General features: G+C 45.5%; 1 protein-coding gene across 4 annotated transcripts in view; it reads left to right on the top strand.

Moving 5' to 3' along the window:
• The window catches only part of ERMARD (ER membrane associated RNA degradation), a 372,196-nt gene that overhangs the window by 269,063 nt on the left and 78,633 nt on the right, over positions 1-24,500 (top strand). For all 4 annotated transcript variants that reach the window (XM_077283272.1, XM_077283274.1, XM_077283273.1 and 1 more), the window contains 2 exons: positions 2,464-2,631; positions 3,290-3,376. In XM_077283272.1, coding sequence (XP_077139387.1) covers positions 2,464-2,631; positions 3,290-3,376 — 255 coding nt within the window. The remainder of the gene's footprint in view (positions 1-2,463; positions 2,632-3,289; positions 3,377-24,500) is intronic.

The raw sequence follows: 24,500 nt of genomic DNA, 5'->3' as shown, positions 1-24,500 counted from the left end.
ATACAGTGCTCTGCACCATTGCCCCATAGCTGTGCCATATAGTGCTCTGCACCATTGCCCCATAGCTGTGCCATATAGTGCTCTGCACCATTGCCCCATAGCTGTGCCATATAGTGCTCTGCACCATTGCCCCATAGCTGTGCCATATAGTGCTCTGCACCATTGCCCCATAGCTGTACTAAATAGTGCTCTGCACCATTGCCCCATAGCTGTGCCATACAGTGCTCTGCACCATTGCCCCATAGCTGTGCCATATAGTGCTCTGCACCATTGCCCCATAGCTGTGCCATATAGTGCTCTGCACCGTTGCCCCATAGCTGTGCCATATAGTGCTCTGCACCATTGCCCCATAGCTGTGCCATATAGTGCTCTGCACCATTGCCCCATAGCTGTACCATATAGTGCTCTGCACCGTTGCCCCATAGCTGTGCCATATAGTGCTCTGCACCATTGCCCCATAGCTGTGCCATATAGTGCTCTGCACCGTTGCCCCATAGCTGTGCCATATAGTGCTCTGCACCATTGCCCAATAGCTGTGCCATATAGTGCTCTGCACCATTGCCCCATAGCTGTGCCATACAGTGCTCTGCACCGTTGCCCCATAGCTGTGCCATATAATGCTCTGCACCGTTGCCCCATAGCTGTGCCATATAGTGCTCTGCACCGTTGCCCCATAGCTGTGCCATATATATAATGCTCTGCACCGTTGCCCCATAGCTGTGCCATATAGTGCTCTGCACCGTTGCCCCATAGCTGTGCCATATATATAGTGCTCTGCACCGTTGCCCCATAGCTGTGCCATATAATGCTCTGCACCATTGCCCCATAGCTGTGCCATATAGTGCTCTGCACCATTGCCCCATAGCTGTGCCATATAGTGCTCTGCACCATTGCCCCATAGCTGTGCCATATAGTGCTCTGCACCATTATTGCCCCATAGCTGTGCCATATAGTGCTCTGCACCGTTGCCCCATAGCTGTGCCATATAGTGCTCTGCACCGTCCATTATTGCCCCATAGCTGTTGCTGCTGCTGCAATAAAAAAAAAAAATACATACTCACCTGTCTTGCTTGCAGCTCCTCGGCGCCATCTTCCCGGCGTCTCTCTGCACTGACTGATCAGGCAGAGGGCGGCGCGCACACTATAGGCGTCATCGCGCCCTCTGCCTGAACAGTCAGAGCGGAGAGACGCCGGGAAGATGGCGCGACGCTCGGCGTGTGGAACGAGGACAGGTGAATATGCGATACTTGCCTGCTCCCGGCGTCCCGCTCCTTCCCCCGGTCAGCTGGTCTTCGGTGTCGCAGCCTCTTTCTCTATCAGCTGTCACCGGCACCGCTTCATTAGAGAAATGAATAGGCGGCTCCGCCCCTATGGGAGGTGGAGCCGCCTATTCATTTCTCTAATGAGCGGTCCCACGTGACCGCTCAGGGGAAGAGGCTGCGGCACCCGGAGACCGTGGGACAGGCAGGGGGAGCACCAGGATCGCCGGGACTAGGTAAGTATATGACAGTGCTCACCCGCCGACCCCACCACCGATCATGACTCGAGTATAAGCCGAGAGGGGCACTTTCAGCCCAAAAATTTGGGCTGAAAATCTCGGCTTATACTCGAGTATATACGGTAGGTAATTCCTTTTTTTTGTGAGAAAGTTCTTTTGATTCAGAGACATTCTATTCATTAATAAGTGGTTAATAATTTATTTTTATCCTATTCTATTATAACAGTATACCACTTATTTTACGTAATCATTTGCAACAATTTTTCAATAAAAATTGCATACGTTTTAAAGTACTGGTTTCTAAAATGTAGAGAAAACATGGATACACCAACATCAGTATCCGGCTCTTGTAAAAGTTGTTGATTAAGCCCTCCTGAAGTGTAAGCAATATAAGAGTTGTCTCATCATATTAAATTGGCAAAATTGCAAAGTGCTAGTAAAAACAAGAAACTTGCAGTTTACCTCTTATTAAAAATTTTCTCTGTTCTCAAGAACAGAGGGATGTTTAATGCTATAGTTTACAGTTAATTACCAAGGTTGCTGGCAAGTTCAGATGTGGTCGATTTTCCAGGGAAAGAACACACACTTGCAAGCTGTTTGCTATATCATTTGCAAGTGCTATGCTGAGGCTTACCGGATTGCTGGTTCCAGACAGGTTTACTGCTCCTGCACTCTTTCGATGCTGTAGCGAAAAAACTCCCTTTGCTAGCAGCACCAGAGATTGCAAAGTTTTGGCCAGCTCAGCCTTTCTGTCAGCCTTGAGTTATCAATCAGCAGCAGCACACCACCCTCGAGCAAATGGGAAGGCAGTAGAGCATTGTGTGCAGAAATGAAGACTGAAAGTGAGACAACCCCTTTAACACACGGTAAATATATTTTCAATAATTGTATTCAAAATTTGCCCTCATGGAAGCCGACAGGTGTGAGTTATATTCTGTCCAACATTTATTTGTACTTTCTGACAGGAGTTTCTCTGGGACATGTTAAATCATCAGGAAGGTCCAAGAGTGAGAGACCATCTCAGTCATGGAGAATTACAGCTATGTGAATTTCCAAAACAGTTTGCCAATGAGTTACTGGGGTTTTCAATCGTACTTCTTCACAAGCATCTTGAACAAGATTCCTTCGCCAAGGTTAGGACCACTCTTTTAGAGAAAAGATTGTATCCTTGGTGTGATGTGCAACACCAGCAATGTTTGACCCCCCTCTGATGTCCACAAGCGTTATAAAAGTAACTTATGTACATATATGGCGCTTTTTGCAGAATTTCGAAACTTGCTGACTTGTCCTTCGACGTATGTTTATATGTAAAAATATCGGTAGAGACGCTGGCACTGCTACCACTCCTGTGCAACATTTATTCCGGAAGCTTTTCCATAAGGCAAAATAATCAACAGGGACAATCAGATCAGGTGGTGCTCAGCCCACAAAAGCAACGTATAAACATGTAAAAATGCAAAGAATAGAAAAATGAATGAACAGCACTTTATTCAGTCGTTACATGAGAAGCAGAGACAAAAGCAATGAATGAGCAGCAGCTGTTTTGCATAATCTATGCCTCTTCTTCTGTGTAACAACGGAATGAAGTGCTGTTTATTCACACACCAGTGGTGAGTGCCACTCTTTTTTTTATTTTTCTCTTCTTTGCATATTTGCATGTTTATACAATTATATGTAATAATTTTATATTTCAACATTACATATTGTGTAAAAAAAACACAGTTATAAAGCAATATGTGTTACTTTTTATATGAAATATTGCATTAATGATTTAAACTTTCTTTTCCACAGGAGGACACAGCAGTATTAAACCCAATAATCGATGCTGTTGAATCATATAGGTCCAGATTTCATCCAATTGCACTAGTTCAAAAGCAGGTGTGTGGCTATTTTATTCTAGTGTCTATTATTTTATGTATTTATTTTATATTTATCTTCAGACGGGTCAACAACAGCACATACGTAATATTTAGGCAGATGGTAAACATGTCCATGCATGTTTATGACAATATTATTGATTACACTATGCAGCATAACTACATTTCCTCCTATCAAAATAATAGATTAAACATATACTTAAAAGGGTTTTCTCAAGTTTAAAGGTTATCGCATATCCAAAGGATAGGGGCTAACTTTCCAATTGCTGCTTTCCAGCTGCTGCCATCCTTACTATTTCCAAGATTTGAGGCTCTAAAAAGCCTGACTAAATGGAATGGAGGTTAATGATGCGCACTGCCTCTTTTGTTAATTCTAATAGTTGAGCACTGCTCTTGACAGTCTCCAGCACTTCCATTAAAGAGGTTATTCGGGACTCTTTATTTTTTTACAATGGGCCTAAGAACTTACAGGCTAATATTTGCTAGCTGCCTGCCAGTCCTGCCTGACGCTGATCTCTGTAGGCACAGAGTAGTCACGGATCCATCCTGTGGCTTCCTGTGACATTGTGTCAACAGGCTAGTTGTTTCACCCTTTCTGCTGCGTGGATGGTACGTGACTGCCGATTGCATGCTGACTGAGAGTGGGCGTCTGCTGCCCAACTGTTTGGTGCCAGCTGTCAATCAGCATGGCGTCAACATTCATGCCCGTCAACAGAGCAGCCCAGGAGAGGAAGAGCTGATCTGTTGATGTAAAGCAGCAGAATCTCCAGTTGTAACAGTCTGTGATCGCTCTGAGCCAACACTGAGTAGGACAGGCAGGTAGTTAACTACCTGCCTGTTTATACTTAGCACCATGACAAAAAAATGTAAATAGTCTCAGATTATTCTTTTAAAGGGATTTAATTTGTATTAATAATTATTTATTATAAAATCAATTATTTTTAATACAAAAATAAATACACTGCTTTATTATTTTATTATTTTTTTCTTCACTTACTGGAGGCCTCCATTTGCTTTGCTGGTGTTTAAGTGTCTGAGCCAGACCCTTACACACCGTAAATTCGACAGTCCCTGTACATAGGGGTCTGCCATCACTCTCTGACCGCATCTCCTGTATTGTGGTTACCTCCAACTGTGATGCCCCCCGAGCTGTCCAGGTCACCACTGTTGGAGGAGATAGAAACCATTCTCTTGGAGCCTGCAGGTGTGCTGCAAGGATAGAGGTTAGAATAGAGCTGCTCCTGTGAGTGGATGATGATGTTAGTGGAAGAGGCTACCCAGTGCAGACCCGATAACTGGAAGCAGCATTGTGCTGTGGCTGCCGTTGATATGAGGCTTATGTGGAGGAGATCCTGAGAGGATTGAGGGGCTGGACAATGGAGCTGAGAAGAGATGGGTATGGGGACATATGACTGTGAGTGATTTGAGGATGTATTTTGGAGGCAAAGAAACATGGATGACTGTCATGGTTCTCAATGGCAAGAGAACGTAGTTAAGCATACAAAAAGGACTAGCTCTTGGAAGATGGGAACTCGAGCTGACTGTGAGCTAAACCTACCGCACAAATAACAGTGGCCGGGTAGCGTGCCTACGTTTTATCCCTAGACGCCGAGCGCCAGCCGGAGAACTGACTGACCCTAGCAGAGGAAAATACAGACCTGGCTTACCTCTAGAGAAATTTTCCCCAAAAGGCAGACAGTAGCCCCCACATATATTGTCGGTGATTTCAGAGGAAATTGACATACGAAGTATGAAGATAGGTTTAGCAAATTGAGGTCCGCTTACTAGATAGTAGGAAGACAGAAAAGGGAACTTCACAGTCAGCTGAAAACCCTTTTCAAAACACCATCCTGAAATTACTTTAAGACTCTAATATCAACTCATGACACCAGAGTGGCAATTTCAGTTCACAAGAGCTTCCAGCCTCAGAAAATAACAATCACAGAGAACTGGAACAAAAATGCAAAACAAACTTAGGACTAAAAGTCCAACTTAGCTGATAGTAGTCTAGGAGCAGGAACATGCAACAGAAAGGCTTCTGGTAACATTGTTGGCCGGCATAGAAATGACTGAGGAGCAAGGCTAAATAGACAACTCCCACATCCTGATGGAAACAGGTGAACAGAGGCGATGAAGCACACAAGTTCAGTACCACCAGTGACCACCGGGGGATCCCAGAAACCAAATTCACAACAGTACCCCCCCCTCAAGGAGGGGGCACCGAACCCTCACCAGAACCACCAGGGCGATCAGGATGAGCCCTATGAAAGGCACGGACCAAATCGGAGGCATGAACATCAGAGGCAGTCACCCAAGAATTATCCTCCTGACCGTAGCCCTTCCACTTGACCAGATACTGAAGTCTCCGTCTGGAAACACGGGAGTCCAAGATCTTCTCGACAACGTACTCCAACTCACCCTCAACCAACACCGGAGCAGGAGGCTCAACGGAAGGCACAACCGGTACCTCATACCTGCGCAACAATGACCGATGGAAGACATTATGAATAGAAAAAGATGCAGGGAGGTCCAAACGAAAGGACACAGGGTTAAGAATCTCCAATATCTTGTACGGGCCGATGAACCGAGGCTTAAACTTAGGAGAAGAAACCTTCATAGGGACAAAACGAGAAGACAACCACACCAAGTCCCCAACACAAAGACGAGGACCAACACGACGACGGCGGTTGGCAAAATGCTGAGTCTTCTCCTGGGACAACTTCAAATTGTCCACCACATGCCCCCAAATCTGATGCAACCTCTCCACCACAGCATCCACTCCAGGACAATCCGAAGACTCCACCTGACCGGAAGAGAAACGAGGATGAAACCCCGAATTACAGAAGAAAGGAGAAACCAAGGTGGCAGAACTAGCCCGATTATTGAGGGCAAACTCCGCCAAGGGCAAAAAGGCAACCCAATCATCCTGATCCGCAGACACAAAACACCTCAAATAAGTCTCCAAGGTCTGATTAGTTCGCTCGGTCTGGCCATTAGTCTGAGGATGGAAAGCAGACGAAAAAGACAAATCAATGCCCATCCTGGCACAGAACGCTTGCCAAAATCTAGACACGAATTGGGTTCCCCTGTCAGACACGATATTCTCCGGAATACCATGCAAGCGAACCACATTTTGAAAAAACAGAGGAACCAGCTCGGATGAGAAAGGCAATTTAGGCAAGGGGACCAAATGGACCATCTTAGAGAAACGGTCACACACCACCCAGATGACAGACATCTTCTGAGAAACAGGGAGATCAGAAATAAAATCCATGGAGATGTGAGTCCAAGGCCTCTTCGGAATAGGCAAAGATAACAACAATCCACTAGCCCGAGAACAACAAGGCTTGGCCCGAGCACAAACATCACAAGACTGCACAAAACCTCGCACATCTCGCGACAGGGAAGGCCACCAGAAGGACCTAGCCACCAAATCCCTGGTACCAAAGATTCCAGGATGACCAGCTAACGCAGAAGAATGGACCTGCGAGATGACTCTACTGGTCCAATCATCAGGAACAAACATTCTACCAGGCGGGCAACGATCAGGTCTATCCGCCTGAAACTCCTGCAAGACCCGTCGCAAGTCTGGGGAAACAGCAGATAATATCACTCCATCCTTAAGGATACCTGTAGGTTCAGAATTACCAGGGGAATCAGGCTCAAAACTCCTAGAAAGGGCATCCGCCTTCACATTTTTAGAACCCGGTAGGTAAGAAACCACAAAATTAAACCGAGAGAAAAATAACGACCAGCGCGCCTGTCTAGGATTCAGGCGCCTGGCAGACTCAAGATAAATCAAATTCTTGTGGTCAGTCAATACCACCACCTGATGTCTAGCCCCCTCAAGCCAATGACGCCACTCCTCAAAAGCCCACTTCATAGCCAAGAGCTCCCGATTACCAATATCATAATTTCGCTCAGCGGGCGAAAATTTACGAGAAAAGAACGCGCAAGGTCTCATCACGGAGCAGTCGGAACTTTTCTGCGACAAAACCGCCCCAGCTCCGATTTCTGAAGCGTCGACCTCAACCTGAAAAGGAAGAGTAACATCAGGCTGACGCAATACAGGGGCGGAAGAAAAGCGGCGCTTAAGCTCCCGAAAGGCCTCCACAGCAGCAGGGGACCAATCAGCAACATCAGCACCCTTCTTAGTCAAATCAGTCAACGGTTTAGCAACATCAGAAAAACCAGTTATAAATCGACGATAAAAATTAGCAAAGCCCAAAAACTTCTGAAGGCTCTTAAGAGAAGAGGGTTGCGTCCAATCACAAATAGCCTGAACCTTGACAGGGTCCATCTCAATGGAAGAGGGGGAAAAAATGTACCCCAAAAACGAAATCTTTTGAACCCCAAAGACGCACTTAGAACCCTTTACACACAAGGAATTAGAGCGCAAAACCTGAAAAACCCTCCTGACCTGTTGGACATGAGAGTCCCAGTCGTCCGAAAAAATCAAAATATCATCCAGATACACAATCATAAATTTATCCAAATATTCACGGAAAATGTCATGCATAAAAGACTGAAAGACTGAAGGGGCATTTGAAAGACCAAAAGGCATTACTAAATACTCAAAATGGCCCTCAGGCGTATTAAATGCGGTTTTCCACTCATCCCCCTGCTTAATTCGCACTAAATTATACGCCCCACGAAGATCAATATTAGAGAACCACTTGGCCCCCTTTATTCGAGCAAACAAATCAGTAAGCAGTGGCAAAGGATACTGATATTTAACCGTGATTTTATTCAAAAGCCGATAATCAATACACGGCCTCAAAGAGCCATCTTTTTTAGATACAAAGAAAAAACCGGCTCCTAAGGGAGATGACGAAGGACGAATATGTCCCTTTTCCAAGGACTCCTTAATATATTCCCGCATAGCAGCGTGTTCAGGCACAGATAGATTAAATAAACGACCCTTTGGAAACTTACTGCCCGTAATCAGATCTATTGTACAATCGCAATCTCTGTGCGGAGGTAGTGAACCAAGTTTAGGCTCCTCAAAAACGTCGCGATAATCAGATAAAAATTCCGGAATCTCAGAGGGAATAGATGACGAAATGGAAACCAAAGGTACGTCCCCATGAGTCCCCTGACATCCCCAGCTTAACACAGACATTGCTTTCCAGTCGAGGACTGGGTTATGAGATTGCAGCCATGGCAATCCAAGCACCAACACATCATGTAGATTATACAACACAAGGAAGCGAATAATCTCCTGGTGATCCGGATTAATACGCATAGTTACTTGTGTCCAGTATTGTGGTTTATTACTAGCCAATGGCGTGGAGTCAATACCCTTCAGAGGTATAGGAACTTCCAGAGGCTCTAAATTAAACCCACAGCGTTTGGCAAAGGACCAATCCATAAGACTCAAAGCGGCGCCAGAGTCGACATAGGCGTCCGCGGTAATAGACGATAAAGAGCAAATCAGGGTCACAGATAGAATAAACTTGGACTGTAAAGTACCAATTGAAACAGACTTATCAACCTTCTTAGTACGTTTAGAGCATGCTGATATAACATGAGTTGAATCGCCACAATAGAAGCATAACCCATTTTTTCGCCTAAAATTCTGTCGTTCGCTTCTGGACAGAATTCTATCACATTGCATAATCTCTGGCGCCTTCTCAGTAGACACCGCCAAATGGTGCACAGGTTTGCGCTCCCGCAAACGCCGATCAATCTGAATAGCCATTGTCATGGACTCATTCAGACCTGCAGGCACAGGGAACCCCACCATAACATCTTTAATGGCATCAGAGAGACCCTCTCTGAAATTCGCCGCCAGGGCGCACTCATTCCACTGAGTAAGCACAGACCACTTACGAAATTTTTGGCAGTATATTTCAGCCTCATCTTGCCCTTGAGACAGGGCCATCAAGGCTTTTTCAGCCTGAATCTCTAAATGAGGTTCCTCATAAAGCAACCCCAAAGCCAGGAAAAACGCATCCACATTGAGCAACGCAGGATCCCCTGGTGCCAAAGCAAATGCCCAATCCTGAGGGTCGCCCCGGAGCAAGGATATTACAATCTTGACCTGCTGTGCAGGATCTCCAGCGGAGCGAGATCTCAGAGACAAAAATAATTTACAATTATGTTTGAAATTCTGGAAGCGAGATCTATCCCCGGAGAAAAATTCAGGCAAAGGTACTCTAGGTTCAGATATAGGAGCATGAATTACAAAATCCTGTAAACTTTGAACCTTCATAGCGAGACTGTTCAGACCTGTAGCTAAACTCTGAGGATCCATTTTCATCAGGTGAAATCAGAACCATTCAAGGATTAGAAGGAGAGAGAGACAAAGGCTGCAGTAAGCAGAGATGCTAGTGAATGAACTAATGAGCAAACTCAGGAAAAAAAAAAAAATTCTCTGCAGACTTCTTTTCTCTCCTTTCTTCTGCCAATAATTTTAACCCTTGGCCGGCCAAACTGTCATGGTTCTCAATGGCAAGAGAACGTAGTTAAGCATACAAAAAGGACTAGCTCTTGGAAGATGGGAACTCGAGCTGTGAGCTAAACCTACCGCACAAATAACAGTGGCCGGGTAGCGTGCCTACGTTTTATCCCTAGACGCCCAGCGCCAGCCGGAGAACTGACTGACCCTAGCAGAGGAAAATACAGACCTGGCTTACCTCTAGAGAAATTTTCCCCAAAAGGCAGACAGTAGCCCCCACATATATTGTCGGTGATTTCAGAGGAAATTGACATACGAAGTATGAAGATAGGTTTAGCAAATTGAGGTCCGCTTACTAGATAGTAGGAAGACAGAAAAGGGAACTTCACAGTCAGCTGAAAACCCTTTTCAAAACACCATCCTGAAATTACTTTAAGACTCTAATATCAACTCATGACACCAGAGTGGCAATTTCAGTTCACAAGAGCTTCCAGCCTCAGAAAATAACAATCACAGAGAACTGGAACAAAAATGCAAAACAAACTTAGGACTAAAAGTCCAACTTAGCTGATAGTAGTCTAGGAGCAGGAACATGCAACAGAAAGGCTTCTGGTAACATTGTTGGCCGGCATAGAAATGACTGAGGAGCAAGGCTAAATAGACAACTCCCACATCCTGATGGAAACAGGTGAACAGAGGCGATGAAGCACACAAGTTCAGTACCACCAGTGACCACCGGGGGAGCCCAGAAACCAAATTCACAACAGATGACGTTACTACATGGAGCTACATGTTGAAGGTTTGCACAGGGAAATTGCGGCTACTTGAATGGGGCTGCTTACTGGGGGGTGATAATGGTGATGGGCTGTACAAAGGAGGGGTTTTTAGTTAATGAGTAGCTGTGCGGAGAAGGGGGTGATGATGATGAGAGGCTGTGCAGTGAAGGGGGTGATGATGGTGATGAGAGGCTTTGCAGAGAAAGGGATGATGGTAAGAGGCTGTGCAGAGAAGGGGATGATGAGGGGCTGTGTGGAGAAAGGGGTGATGATGATGAGAAGCTGTGCTGAAAAGGGAATGATTATGATGAGGGGTGATGATAAGAGGCTGTGCAGAGAAGGGAGTGATGATGACGATGATGGTCTGCGGAGAAGTGGGTAGTTATAATGAGGGGCTGTCTGAAGAAGGGAATGATGATGAGCGGCTGTGCAGAGAAAGGGGTGATGATGATGGGCTGTGCAGAGATGGGAATGATAAGAGCCTGTGTGGAGAAGGGGCTGATGATAATGAGGGGCTGCGCAGAGAAAGGGGTGATGATGATAAGGGGCTGTGTGGAGAAGGGTATGTAATGCTATCATGTGTGATACCCCCCAGAGAATGTATCTAATGTCAATCATGAGTGATACGCCCCAGAGAGTTTATCTAATGCCCATCATGCCTAACACTCCTCAGAGTCCTGTAACTAATGCCATCATGCGTGATACCCCAGAGCCGTGTATTGAATGCCATCACATTACACTGATGTTTCCATGGAAGTGGACGGAGTGGTGTCACACATTACATCGCTCCTCCCATAGAAGTGGATGGTATATATGGCCCCCAATTCAGGTATACATGGCCCCCAATCCAGATCTACATGGCCCCCATTCCAGCTATACATGGCCCCCCTCCCTGGTATACACGGCCCCACTTCCTGGTATGTATGGCCCCCATCCAGGTATACATGGCTCCCAATCCTGATATACACAGTCCCTCATCCTGGTATACATGGCCCACCATCCCCATCCTGGTATACATGGCCCCCATTCCCATCCTAGTATACATGGCCCTCATCCCCATCATGGTATACATGGGCCCCCTACCCAGGTATACATGGCTCCCCATTTTAGTATTGATGGTCCCCATCCTGGTATACATGGCCCACATCCCCATTCTGGAATACATGGCCCCCTCAGTCCCATCCTAGTATATATATGGCCCCCATCACGTTGCCCACATAAAAAATAAACAATTGTACTCACCTTCTTTCTTCTCCCTCACAGTGCTGCATCCGGTTCTGATGCCAGCAGCTGACTTCAGCGTGTAAGCAGCCAAGCGCCCCCACACGCTGAGGGCAGCTGCCAGAATATTCACTGCTCCCCACGCCCGTGACAATAAGAGTGGAGAGCAGGGAATATAAATTTTCTTTAATAGCGGGCACACTGTTAGCCACAGCTGCTGGCTTCTGCAGCTGGTGGGCGATCACATGTGCCAGCTATTAAAGAGAATGAATATTCACTGCTCTGCACTCATTGTCACTGCTCCCCATGCCCTTGCCAATGAGAGTGGGGAGCAGTAAATATTAATTTTCTTTAATAGAAGGCACATATGATTGCCCAGCAGCTGCAGAAGCCGGCGGCTGCGGCTAACAGTGTGCCTACTATTAAAGAAAATTAATATTCACTGCTCCACACACCCATAGTCCCTCCTACCTTTCGGGGCTGACTTCAGTGCATAGAAGTGGGAGTTACTATGGGCATCGGGAGCAGTGAATATTAATGTGGTCACCCTGCACCTTCCCCCCTCTGTGACCCTGGAGGTGACTGTCTCTCCCCATGTGTGCTGTCTCTCTCCCCATGTGTGCTCTCTATCCTCCTCTGCTCATCCCCCTGTGCCTGGTCTCTCTCCCCATGTGTGTTCTCTATCCCCCTGTGTCTGGTCTCTCTCCACATTGGTGTTCTCTATCCCCCTAAGCCTGGTTGCTCTCCCTCCTGTGCACTCCTCTCCCCCCTGCATGTCTCTCTCCCCATGACTGTCTACTTGTCAGTATAACTTTGCAGTCACCAACAAAATGGCTCCACACTGTGTTCCTAAATGTCATCCTCTCTTATCCTTTAGAAAACATCCAGAAGAGGAGGAGAGGAGTGACATCACACACGTCAGCAGATTCAGCCGTACATACTCGAGTATAAGCCGAGATTTTCAGCCCATTTTTTTAGGCTGAAAGTGCCCCTCTCGGCTTATACTCAAGTCACTGTCCCAGAGGTGTTGGCAAAGGAGGGGGCTGTGGCAGCTGTGACATACTCCCCTGCTCCTGGTGCGGTCCCTGCATCTCCGATGGTCTCCGGGCGCGGCAGCTCTTCCAGCTTTGAGTGGTCACATGGTACCGCTCATTACAGTAATGAATATGGACGTGACTCCACTCCCATAGGGGTGGAGCCGCATAGTCATTACTGTAATGAGCGGTACCAGTGACCGCTCAAAGCTGGAAGAGCTGCCGCGCCCGGAGAGTCAATCAGAAGCTACCAGGGACCGCGCCAGGAGCAGGTGAGTATAATGTGGAGGGGGAGCACGGAGATATTCACCTCTCTTCGTTCCACCGCCGGGCACCGTCTTCCGCGTCATCTGCCTGTGGCGCTTAGGTCAGAGGGTGCAATGACGTAGTTAGTGTACTCCCTCTGCCTGAGCTTCAGTGCGGAGGATGGGGAAGACACAGCGGCGCCCGGCAGTGGAACGAGGACAGGTGAATATCGCAAGAGCCGGTGACCTGAGCAACGAGAGGTGAGTATGTCATTTTTCTTTTTTTAATCGCAGCAACAGCATACGGGGCATAATAGTCTATGGAGCATCTTATGAGGCCATAATCCGCATTTGTGGAGCATTATACGGGGCAAATGTGTCTATGGGGCATCTTCATTAGAAAGAAAGATGGATCTCTTCGGCCTTGCATTGACTACTGGGGTCTGAAAAGCATCACGGTCAAGAATAGGTATCCTCTTCCGCTTATTCTTGAGCTCTTTGATCACCTGAGAGGGGCTCAAATCTTTACCAAACTGGATCTGAGAAATGAATGGAAGACTGCTTTCAACACGCGAGATGGTCATTATGAGTACTTGGTCATGCCCTTTGGTCCCTGTAATGCTCCGGCAGTCTTCCAAGAGTTTGTCAATGAGATTTTTCTAGATCTTCTGCTTTCTTGTGTCGTAGTCTATTTGGACGACATTCTCATTTTTTCTTCCAATCTTGCCTCCCACAGAAAGAGCGTCTGTCTGGTCCTGCAACGTCTTCGGTCTTCGGGAGGATCGTCTCTACGCTAAAATTGAGAAATGCCTTTTTGAACAAACCTCGTTGCCGTTCTTGGGCTATATTATTTCTGACTTCGGATTGAAGATGGATCCCGAGAAACTGTCCGATGTACTCAAATAGCCGCGTCCACTCGAGGTTAAAGCCATTCAACGTTTCTTGGGCTTTGCAAATTATTATAGACAATTTTTGCCTCATTTCTCCTCTCTGACTAAACCACTCTCCACTCTTACCTGGAAAGGAGTTAGGCATTATTTTTGGCCACCGGAGGCTGAAGACGCCTTTATCGCCCTGAAACGGGCTTTTGCTTCTGCACCAGTTTTGCATCAGCCTGTGACCAGCAAACCCTTTGTTCTGGAGGTGGATGCCTCCTCCACTGGAGCGGTTCTTTCTCAAAGGTCTTCCTCCGGACGTCTACTGCCCTGCGGGTTCTTTTCAAAGTCTTTTTCATCCGCAGAATGCAATTATACTATTGGAGACCGGCAGCTCTTGGCCATAAAATTGGCTTTAGAGGAGTGGCGTTACCTCTTGGAAGGGGCTATCCATCCTTTTACTATCTTTACTGATAACAAGAATCTTGCCTATCTCCAGTCTGCACAAAGACTCAATTCCCGACAAGCCAGGTGGTCTTTGTTCTTTTCACGCTTTGACTTCAAGCTTCACTTTGACCGGGTGACAAGAATACTAAGGCAGATGCTCTCTCGGTCCTTACAATCCAAAGAGGTGGAGGAGGCTCTTCACATATTATTGATCCTGCAAAATTCCTCATGATAGCTCCCGTAAGTGTTCTCCCTGCTCCGCCTGGTAAGACCTTCGTCCCGCAAGACAAGAGGCTAGAGGTGCTACACTGGGGCCACTCTTCAAAGATTTCTGGACACATCGAAACCAAGAAGGCTCTCAATCATCTCTCTCGCTATTACTGGTGGTCGTCTCTTCGACAAGATGTGTATGACTTTGTGGCCTCCTGCGCAACCTGCGCAAGGAATTAAACTCCTAGAAAATTGTCTTTTGGACTTCTGCATCCTTTGCCTGTGCCGGAATGTCCTTGGCAACAAATCGCCATGAATTTCATCACTGACTTGCCTTGCTCCTCTGGATGCACCACAATCTTGGTGGTAGTGGATTGATTCTCCAAAATGGCTCATTTCATTCCGCTGCCTGATTTACTTTCGGCTCCAGAATTAGCCAAGATCTTCATTCTTCAAATATTTAGATTACATGGATTACCTCAGCGAATCGTGTCTGATCGAGGGGTACAGTTTACTTCTCGTTTTTGGAGAGCTCTTTGTAAGCTTGTGGGCATCTCTCTGGATTTCTCCTCCTCCTATCATCCACAGACCAAAGGGCAAGTGGAACGTATTAATCAAGTATTAACATCTTATCTACGCCACTTCACCAACCTCCCATCAAGATGAAAGAGTTCGCCCATAACAGCCATTCCAATGAATTTTCTACCAAGTCCTCTTTCCTTGTGGTCTATGGTCGTAACCCTGGTGAGCCTCTTCCTGTGCCTCCGTCTTCTGGCATCCCTGCAGCTGATGTTCTTTCTCATGATTTCTCTCGGGTTTGGCATGAGACTAAGGATGCTCTTGTTCTAGCCGCCTCACGAATGAAGAAACATGCGGATAAAAGGAGGAGGGATCTGCCACCGTACCATGCAGGCAACAAAGTGTGGCTGTCTACTAAACACATTCACTTAAAAATCCCGTCATACCAGCTGGGTCCTTGGTATATTGGTCCCTTTGAGATCCTTAGTCGCATTAACAACGTGGCCTATAAATTGAGGTTGCCTGCTTCGCTTCGGGTCCCTAACGCCTTCCATGTCTCGCTCCTCAAGCCAGTTATCCTTAATAGGATTTCTTCTACTCCCGCAGTTTTACCTTTGCCCATAGGGGATGACAATATTTTTGAAGTAAAAGATATTCTGGCCACGAAGAAAGTTAAGGGGAAGACTTTCTTTCTCGTCGATTGGAAGGGGTTCGGTCCCTAGGTGAGATCTTGGGAGCCTCATGTGAATATCAATGTTCCACGTATTTTAAAAGATTTCTGATCAATCATGAGAGGGGAAGTCTTAAAAGGGGGGGGGGTACTGTTATGACTTCCGCTTCTGCTGCTGCCTCTACTTACCTCTCTGGGCGTTGCGCCGACTCCTCTCCACTTGCGGTCGTCCCCGCCGCTGTTTGTCAGGACTCTGAACATTTTGATTACCTTTTGTGCATTACTGCCCTTTTCCAAGATGGCGTCTTTGGTCTCATGTGCACTGTGTCTTCCTGCTATAAAACTCCACCCCAGCCTTCAGTCTGTGCTAGCGTATTCTGCCTTGCATCCAGCTCCTGACGACTCCCTGGCTTTGCACCTGCTCCTGTGAACCTGTGTGGAGATCCTGCTACTCAGCTCTGAGTTTCTGCTGCATACATCGGTTTCCAGTAATCCTCCATCTGGCTGCTTGTGTTTGTTTCCATCTGCATTTGCTGGACATGTAAGCTGTTGCTGCTCTGCTTAAATCTGAGACTTTTACTCAGGCCTCCCTTGTTGTGCTAAGATATTATGTGAACTGCCTTATAAGCATATCTATCTGTGTTTGGACTACCAAGGACTTATTCGTGTCAAGTATCCTCAAGAATAATTGTGCTTCATAGACTTTCTGCGTGATTGCAGTTTCCTCTGAAGTTTCCTATAGACTGTTAAGCTGTGTTTAATATTTACACCAAGTGTTGTGGACTTGAGTTTCTCTCTGCACCTGTTTGAATCACCGTGTGATAATATAGACTTTACCACTTATAAAACTGAGTCCTGTAGTTGTCTTGTTCCATGCAAAGAGTCTCCTGAGTTATCCCTTATAATCATTACAGGATACTCTAGCCTCAAAAGAGGAGACTGCTGGAACAATGACTGCAGAAAGCAGACTAGAGCAGGTGTTCTCCATAATTAGATCACTGCAGAAAGATGTGGAAGGTCTGCAAAAGAAGTTTGGAAGCATTGAACACAATCAACAAGTGTTTGGACAAACTTTGCAGGACTTAAGCACCCGCATGGTAGCCCAGGAAAACAAACTTGCTGGCATAGCTTCCCAGTATGGACGGGCTTTTCAGGACATAAGCACGCAAATGGCTGCACAAGCGACTTTACCATCTGGGCAACCGCCACCAGCTAGCCCACCTAAGTTGCCCCCATTCAGATTTAATGGTGATTGCGACAAATTTCGTGGCTTTGTGAATCAATGTATGCTATATTTTGATGTGCATGCTGACCGTTTTCCTAATGATAGATCCAAAGTATTGTGTGTAATAATGCTGCTGACTGCACGAGCGCTCACCTGGGCGAATCCAATGATTGAGTCTCATGACCTGCGGTTAAATAATTTGAACGATTTTTTGGTCGCTATGGCATTAATGTTTGATGACCCTAATCGCCGTGCAACCGCTGAATCTGCTTTATTGTCTTTACGCCAGGCTAAACGTTCTGTTATTGAGTATGCTACTAAATTCAGGAGATTAGCGGTAGATACTAATTGGGACAGTTATGCGCAATTACCTATTTTTTAAAGGGGTCTGTCTAGCATTTTAAAGGATGAATTAGCTCGCTCTGAATCACCACAAGAGCTTGAGACATTTATACAGCATTGTGTGCGCATTGACATTCGCCTTACTGAGCGTAGGCAGAAGCTTGCTGCATATAACCGTATTTCTAACTTTTCCCTTCCTTCCAAAGAGCCTGCAGGTAAAACATCTCGAGAGGTAGAGGAGGTGCCCATGCAAATTGATTCTGTTCAGAGGCGCGAGAGTAATGAGCGCCGGTAGTATCGCCTTCGAGAAAGTCTATGTTTCTACTGCGGCCAGTCTGACCACTTTCTAATCAACTGTCCCAAGTGTCCTAACAAGGTGCTAGCTGCAGTAGGGGAGTATGACAACTATGATGATGAATCTGACATCTCTGAATGTAGCCTGCCTTTAAACGCTGTATTCCATTCACTTTCTATGACTTCACCAGCCAAGGAGCTAAATGAAAAGAACTCTCACTGTTCTCTCCCAATTAAGATCCTGTGTACAGGACAATGGATTTCCAGTGCAGCTATGATTGACTCTGGTGCAGGTGGCAATTTTATGGATATCGCATTTGCCAAGGAACATGGTATTGAAATTCAGCAAAGAGCCTCTCCAATTACCATGGAAACAGTGGATGGGTCACCTTTAATCTCCGGGCCTGTGGATCAGGAGACCGCACCCCTCGAGATTTTGTTGGAGCCTAATCATCAAGAGCAACTCTCTTTCTTGCTAATATCTTCTCCACATTTTCCTGTGATTTTAGGCATCCCTTGGCTGCGTTCTCAGAATCCAACTATCAACTGGGAGACCAAGGAGATTATCTTTCCAACAAGGAGCAACTCAGCATTAACTGAAGCTGTCCCTGAGTCCACAGCTACGGAACCACCTGTACAGGTATTTACTTTACCTTCAGCATATAAAGAGTTCTCTGACATCTGTGACAAGAAGAATGCAGATCAGCTTCCTCCACACAAGCAATTATGACTATCCCATTGAGTTGCTTCCTGGGGCAGCTATTCCTTTTGGTAACGAATATCTTTTGGCGGCACCTGAGCTTCAAGCCTTAAAGGAGTATATTGATGAAAATCTGGCCAAAGGCTTCATACGTCCTTCTTCTTCACCAGCAGGGGCACCTATATTTTTTGTAAGGAAGAAGGGTGGGTCCCTGAGACCCTCTGTGGACTATCGAGAGCTCAATAAGGTAACCGTACGGAATTGTTACCCTTTGCCTCTGATTCCCGAATTACTGCAAAGAGTCCGCCATGCTATGGTGTTCTCTAAACTGGATCTTCCTGGGGCTTATAATTTTGTGCATATTCGTCCAGGGGATGAGTGGAAGACAGCATACCGATGTCGGTATGGACACTTTGAATATCTCGTGATGCCCTTCGGGCTTTGTAATGCCCCTGCAACGTTTCAACACCTTGCTAATGACATTTTCAGAGATTTGTTGGACCAGTTTGTGGTGATCTATTTGGATGATATTCTAATCTTTTCTGACTCTCTACAGGAACATGATGAACATGTCAAAGCTGTTTTAAGACGTCTGAAAGAGAACCATCTGTATATCAAGCCGGAGAAATGCGAGTTCCATCGTTCTGAGATACAGTTCTTAGGTTATATCATCTCTCCCCAGGGGCTGAACATGGAATCTGGTAAGATTCAGGCTATCCTTGACTGGCCGGTACCCAAGAACATTAAGGAGGTGCAACGTTTTATTGGTTTTGCAAATTTCTACAGACGTTTTATTCGAAATTTTTCTGATATTGTCTGTCCCATTACTTCCTTGACAAAGAAGGAAAAGCCCTTGAAGTGGTCATCACAGGCTCAAGAAGCTTTTGATCAGCTTAAGATCAGTTTCACCTCAGCACCGCTGTTGATACACCCAGATCCAACACTTTCTTTCATTGTGGAGGTGGACGCTTCTGATAATGCCTTGGGGGCTATTCTCTCCCAAAGAACTGGAGAGAAGAGTCTGATACATCCTTGTGCTTTCTTTTCCCGTAGACTAACCTCAGCAGAGAAGAATTACAATGTGGGAGACAAGGAATTGCTGGCTATTATTGCGGCTTTCAAGGAATGGAGGCATCATCTGCAAGGAGCTGCACAACAGATCCTAGTGCTTACTGACCATCGCAATTTAGAGTTCCTCAGATCCACTGGATGTCTTTCTCCTCGTCAGGCTGATGGGAATTTATTTTTAAATCAATTTAACTTTATCTCGTACCGTCCAGGTTCTCGTAATGGGAAGGCTGATGCTTTATCCCGAATCCATGCTGCGGATTCCGTACCTGGAGCCCCGTCCAAGATCATTCTATCTGATGCCAATTTCATTGGAGTTATCCACGATCAGGACTTGTGGAAGAAGTGCAGGGAGGCTTATGACGGTGATTTATTTCTGGCCAACCCACCTGTTGATATTAATCTTGTCTTTAAGGGTGGCATGTGGTTCAGAGATCGACGTATCTACGTCCCTGAGGCTGTCCGTCTGCAGATCCTCAGGTTGGTACATGACTCCAAGTTGGCTGGTCACATGGGGGTACAGAAGACACAAGAGTTCCTAAGCCGATTTTTCTGGTGGCCAACTTGCCTGAAGGATACTAAGGACTATGTTCTCTCTTGCGAGGTATGTGCTCGTTACAAGACTCCTTGTGTTGCACCTGCGGGTCTCCTGCAACCGTTACCTGTTCCGTCCCGACCTTGGGGGTCTATATCAATGGACTTTATTGTGGAGCTAATTAACCAAAAGCACAATGGGAATCAGCATGATACAGACAAATGTCCATTCAGATATGTCTGAAACTACATACATATATCGTATGCTGAAAACGGGAAAAGGACTAAGTAAACAGACTAGTCGTTAATGAAGCTATAAGAGAACATGGGTCACAAGGATCCTGAAAAAACGACCTTTTAGTCTATATAGAACAATATATCAAAAATCTTTATTAACCATTAAAAGTTATTTTAGAAAATACAAAACAGGTAAGGTAGGGTGCCACATGGTGAACATAGACAACGCACCGATGTGTAAAATAGATGTAGCCCTTCTAAAAACAATACCCAGACACTTTAAGCTGTATCACGAGTGCAACAGCAAAGGTCTGCGTGTTAGAGATATTGATACTATTGATTTGGGTATTCGTGGAGGTAATGTCTCTCAACGATTGGCTCAGTTAGAGTCTCGTTGGATTTGGACCTTGGGCACGGTTCAGCCACGTGGTTTGAACGAGAATCTAAGTTTCTCATCCTTCTTGTGATCATCACCCGCTTTACATTCGACATTCAATTTAACTTTACGCCGCACCGGGTGTGTTGAGTGTGTGTCTTAATTCGGTTTTATTGTATTTTTTTTTTATTGTATTTTTATTACTTTTTTGTGTTTTAGGTTTTGAAATAGATGTCTGTATCATATATAGTTTGGTCTGGTTTTCGTGGATATATGGATTGAGCCGTCTTTGATAATTTGTCTGCGCAATCATGCTGGCTGGCGGATCAGGCATTGGATTGACATCTGATAGCTATTGCTATCGAACTTTTCCCCTTGGGAGGATGCACCGTTCGGATGCGCTTCACACTGTAATACTAATGGATGTGACAACCTTTTGGGCATTGGCCATGTATGACAGACTGATACATATCCTTCAAGTCAGTATACTGGATGAAGCTTCCCATGGATATTTTAAAGGCGATCGGTGTAACGAATCTATGCCAGCTATGTACAGTCATGGCCAAAAGTATTCACACCCCTGCAATTCTGCTTGTCTTAATTGATAAAACACAAAAAGAATTGTCCAAAAGCCAAATTGGATATAATTCCACACCAAACATAAAAAAGAGGGTGGACAAAAGTATTGGCACTGTTCGAAAAATCATGTGATGCTTCTCTAATTTGTGTAATTAACAGCACCTGTAACTTACCTGTGGCACCTAACAGGTGTTGGCAATAACTAAATCACACTTGCAGCCAATTGACATGGATTAAAGTTGACTCAACCTCTGTCCTGTGTCCTTGTGTGTACCACATTGAGCATGGAGAAAAGAAAGAAGACCAAAGAACTGTCTGAGGACTTGAGAAACCAAATTGTGAGGAAGCATGAGCAATCTCAAGGCTACAAGTCCATCTCCAAAGACCTGAATGTTCCTGTGTCTACCGTGCGCAGTGTCATCAAGAAATTTAAAACTCATGGCACTGTGGCTAACCTCCCTAGATGTGGACGGAAAAGAAAAATTGACAAGAGATTTCAACGCAAGAATGTGCGGATGTTGGATAAAGAACCTCGACTAACATCCAAACAAGTTCAAGCTGCCCTGCAGTCCGAGGGTACAACAGTGTCAACCTGTACTATCCGTCGGCGTCTGAATGAAAAGGGACTGTATGGTAGGAGACCCAGGAAGACCCCACTTCTTACCCCGAGACATAAAAAAGCCAGGCTGGAGTTTGCCAAAACTTACCTGAAAAAGCCTAAAATGTTTTGGAAGAATGTTCTCTGGTCAGATGAGACAAAAGTAGAGCTTTTTGGGCAAAGGCATCAACATTGAGTTTACAGGAGAAAAAGAGGCATTGAAAGAAAAGAACACGGTCCCTACAGTCAAACATGGCGGAGGTTCCCTGATGTTTTGGGGTTGCTTTGCTGCCTCTGGCACTGGACTGCTTGACCGTGTGCATGGCATTCTGAAGTCTGAAGACTACCAACAAATTTTGCAGCATAATGTAGGGCCCAGTGTGAGAAAGTTGTTTCTCCCTCAGAGGTCATGGGTCTTCCAGCAAGACAATGACCCAAAACACACTTCAAAAAACACTAGAAAATGGTTTGAGAGAAAGCACTGGAGACTTCTAAGGTGGCCAGCAATGAGTCCAGACCTGAATCCCATAGAACACCTGTGGAGAGATCTAAAAATGGCATGTTGGAGAAGGCACCCTTCAAATATCATGGTCCTGGAGCAGTTTGCCAAAGAAGAATGGTCTAAAATTCCAGCAGAGCATTGTAAGAAACTCATTGATGGTTACCGGAAGCGGTTGGTCGCAGTTATTTTGGCTAAAGGTTGTGCAACCAAGTATTAGGCTGAGGGTGCCAATACTTTTGTCTGGCCCATTTTTGGAGTTTTGTGTGAAATGATCAATGTTTTGCTTTTTGCTTCATTCTCTTTTGTGTTTTCTTCATTTAAGACAAATTAAATGAAGATAATACTACCAAATAATTTGTGATTGCAATCATTTTCAGGAAGAAACTGAGTATTATCTGACAGAATTGTAGGGGTGTGAATACTTTTGGCCATGACTGTATGGACTTTGCTTAAATCGGACCGGTGCTGCTATCTTATACCAGCTATGTACGGACTTTGTCAATTTATAGTTAACAATGTGCAGCATCCATATATCTGTTAATAGGCTTTTGTTTCCATCTTTTGTTTTTTGTATTCTGTTTTATGTTTATACTTACCTTTTTTGGTTGCCCATTCCTGCTCCCCTGTTCCATTATGGCGGTTTTGGTATTTAATTTCTTCAGTGCACTATTTTCCCCGCCCTGTAAGGCGCCTGTTCTGGCTGCGCATCCGCTGCTCGACTTCACAGGGCCCTGTGATTGTCTGGCAGGTGGCGTGGTGCGGCGCAGGCGCAGACAGGTCGGATGATTATACCGCTAAAAGCCATGCTATTTCATCTATTGCATTATAATGGAGAGTAACTATGGGTTTCCATGGCCACAGTGGTACACTTCCGGGTTGCCTTGTAGCATTTCCGGGACGGAACGATATAAAATTACACTGTCGGCATCCTTTCACCATGCCCCCTGAGGAAGGTGTGCGACCGAAACGCGCGTCGGGGTGGGCGCACGGACCCGGGTGAAGTTTATTCACTGCATGCTATTAAGAGGTAATGTACATCTTGAATCTTATCTTCATTGAGTATTAGACTTATCTTTAATGCCATGTTGTATACAGGGCTACGGTTGATAACTTTATCTAGCATTGTGCACCCAATGCTCCTGTCATAGATGGCATTGCTATTTGCATAGATTGTCTGAAATTTAGATATTTGTTTTGGGTAAGCTTTAGTCTCTCTATAAATATAATTGATATATGCGGGTGTTTCTTTCCCTGGTTCCGTGCGCCTTTTTGGTATTTTACACATCGGTTCGGTGTCTATGTTCACCACGTGGCACCCTACCTTACCTGTTTTGTATTTTCTAAAATAACTTTTAATGGTTAATAAAGATTTTTGATATATTGTTCTATATAGACTAAAAGGTCGTTTTTTCAGGGTCCTTGTGACCCATGTTCTGTTATTCTTTTATTGTGGAGCTGCCTACATCGGGGGGCATGAATATGATCATGGTAGTAGTTGATCGCCTGACTAAAGCCGCTCATTTTGTTCCATGCACCGGCCTCCCCTCAGCTAAGGATTCAGTGAACTTGGTTATTCAGAATGTCCTCCGGCTGCATAAGGTCCCGGATGAGATCATCTCTGACCGTGGCGTACAGTTCACTTCAAGATTCTGGAAGGGGTTTTGCTCTGCACTCAATATTAATGTCTGTCTCTCTTCCGCTTACCATCCACAGACAAATGGTCAAACTGAGCGTACCAACCAGACGTTAGAACAATATCTAAGATGCTATGTTAGCCATCTCCAAGATGATTGGTTGGAATTACTGCCGTTAGCCGAATTTTCATACAACAATTCTCAGAGCGCCTCCACTAAGTTCACTCCTCCTAGGTCTCTGATTAATTCTCCGGTTCCAGCAGTTGAGGAAAGGCTGACTGAGATGAGGCAAAATCTGAGGTCCCGAAGGAATCCCTGACCACGGCTCAAGAACGTTATAAGAGATCGGCTGATAGATTCCGTAAACCTGCACCCATGTTCAAGGTAGGAGATTCCGTGTGGTTAGCAACTAAGAATCTGAAGTTAAATGTTCCTTCACAAAAACTTGGACAGAAATTCATTGGCCCTTTCAAGATCAACGGTATTGTGAGCTCTGTGGCCTGCCGGCTGAAGCTACCTAGGACAATGAAGGTACACCCAGTTTTTCATGTATCTTTACTAAAGCCTGTATCTCCTAATACCTTCCAGGGACGTGTTGTGCCACCTCCGCAGTCTGTGGTGATTGATGGGCAAGAACAA

The sequence above is a fragment of the Ranitomeya variabilis genome, chromosome 2, assembly GCF_051348905.1.
Source record: "Ranitomeya variabilis isolate aRanVar5 chromosome 2, aRanVar5.hap1, whole genome shotgun sequence".
NCBI lineage: Eukaryota > Metazoa > Chordata > Amphibia > Anura > Dendrobatidae > Ranitomeya > Ranitomeya variabilis.
This window is presented reverse-complemented; position numbering and strand designations above follow the sequence as displayed.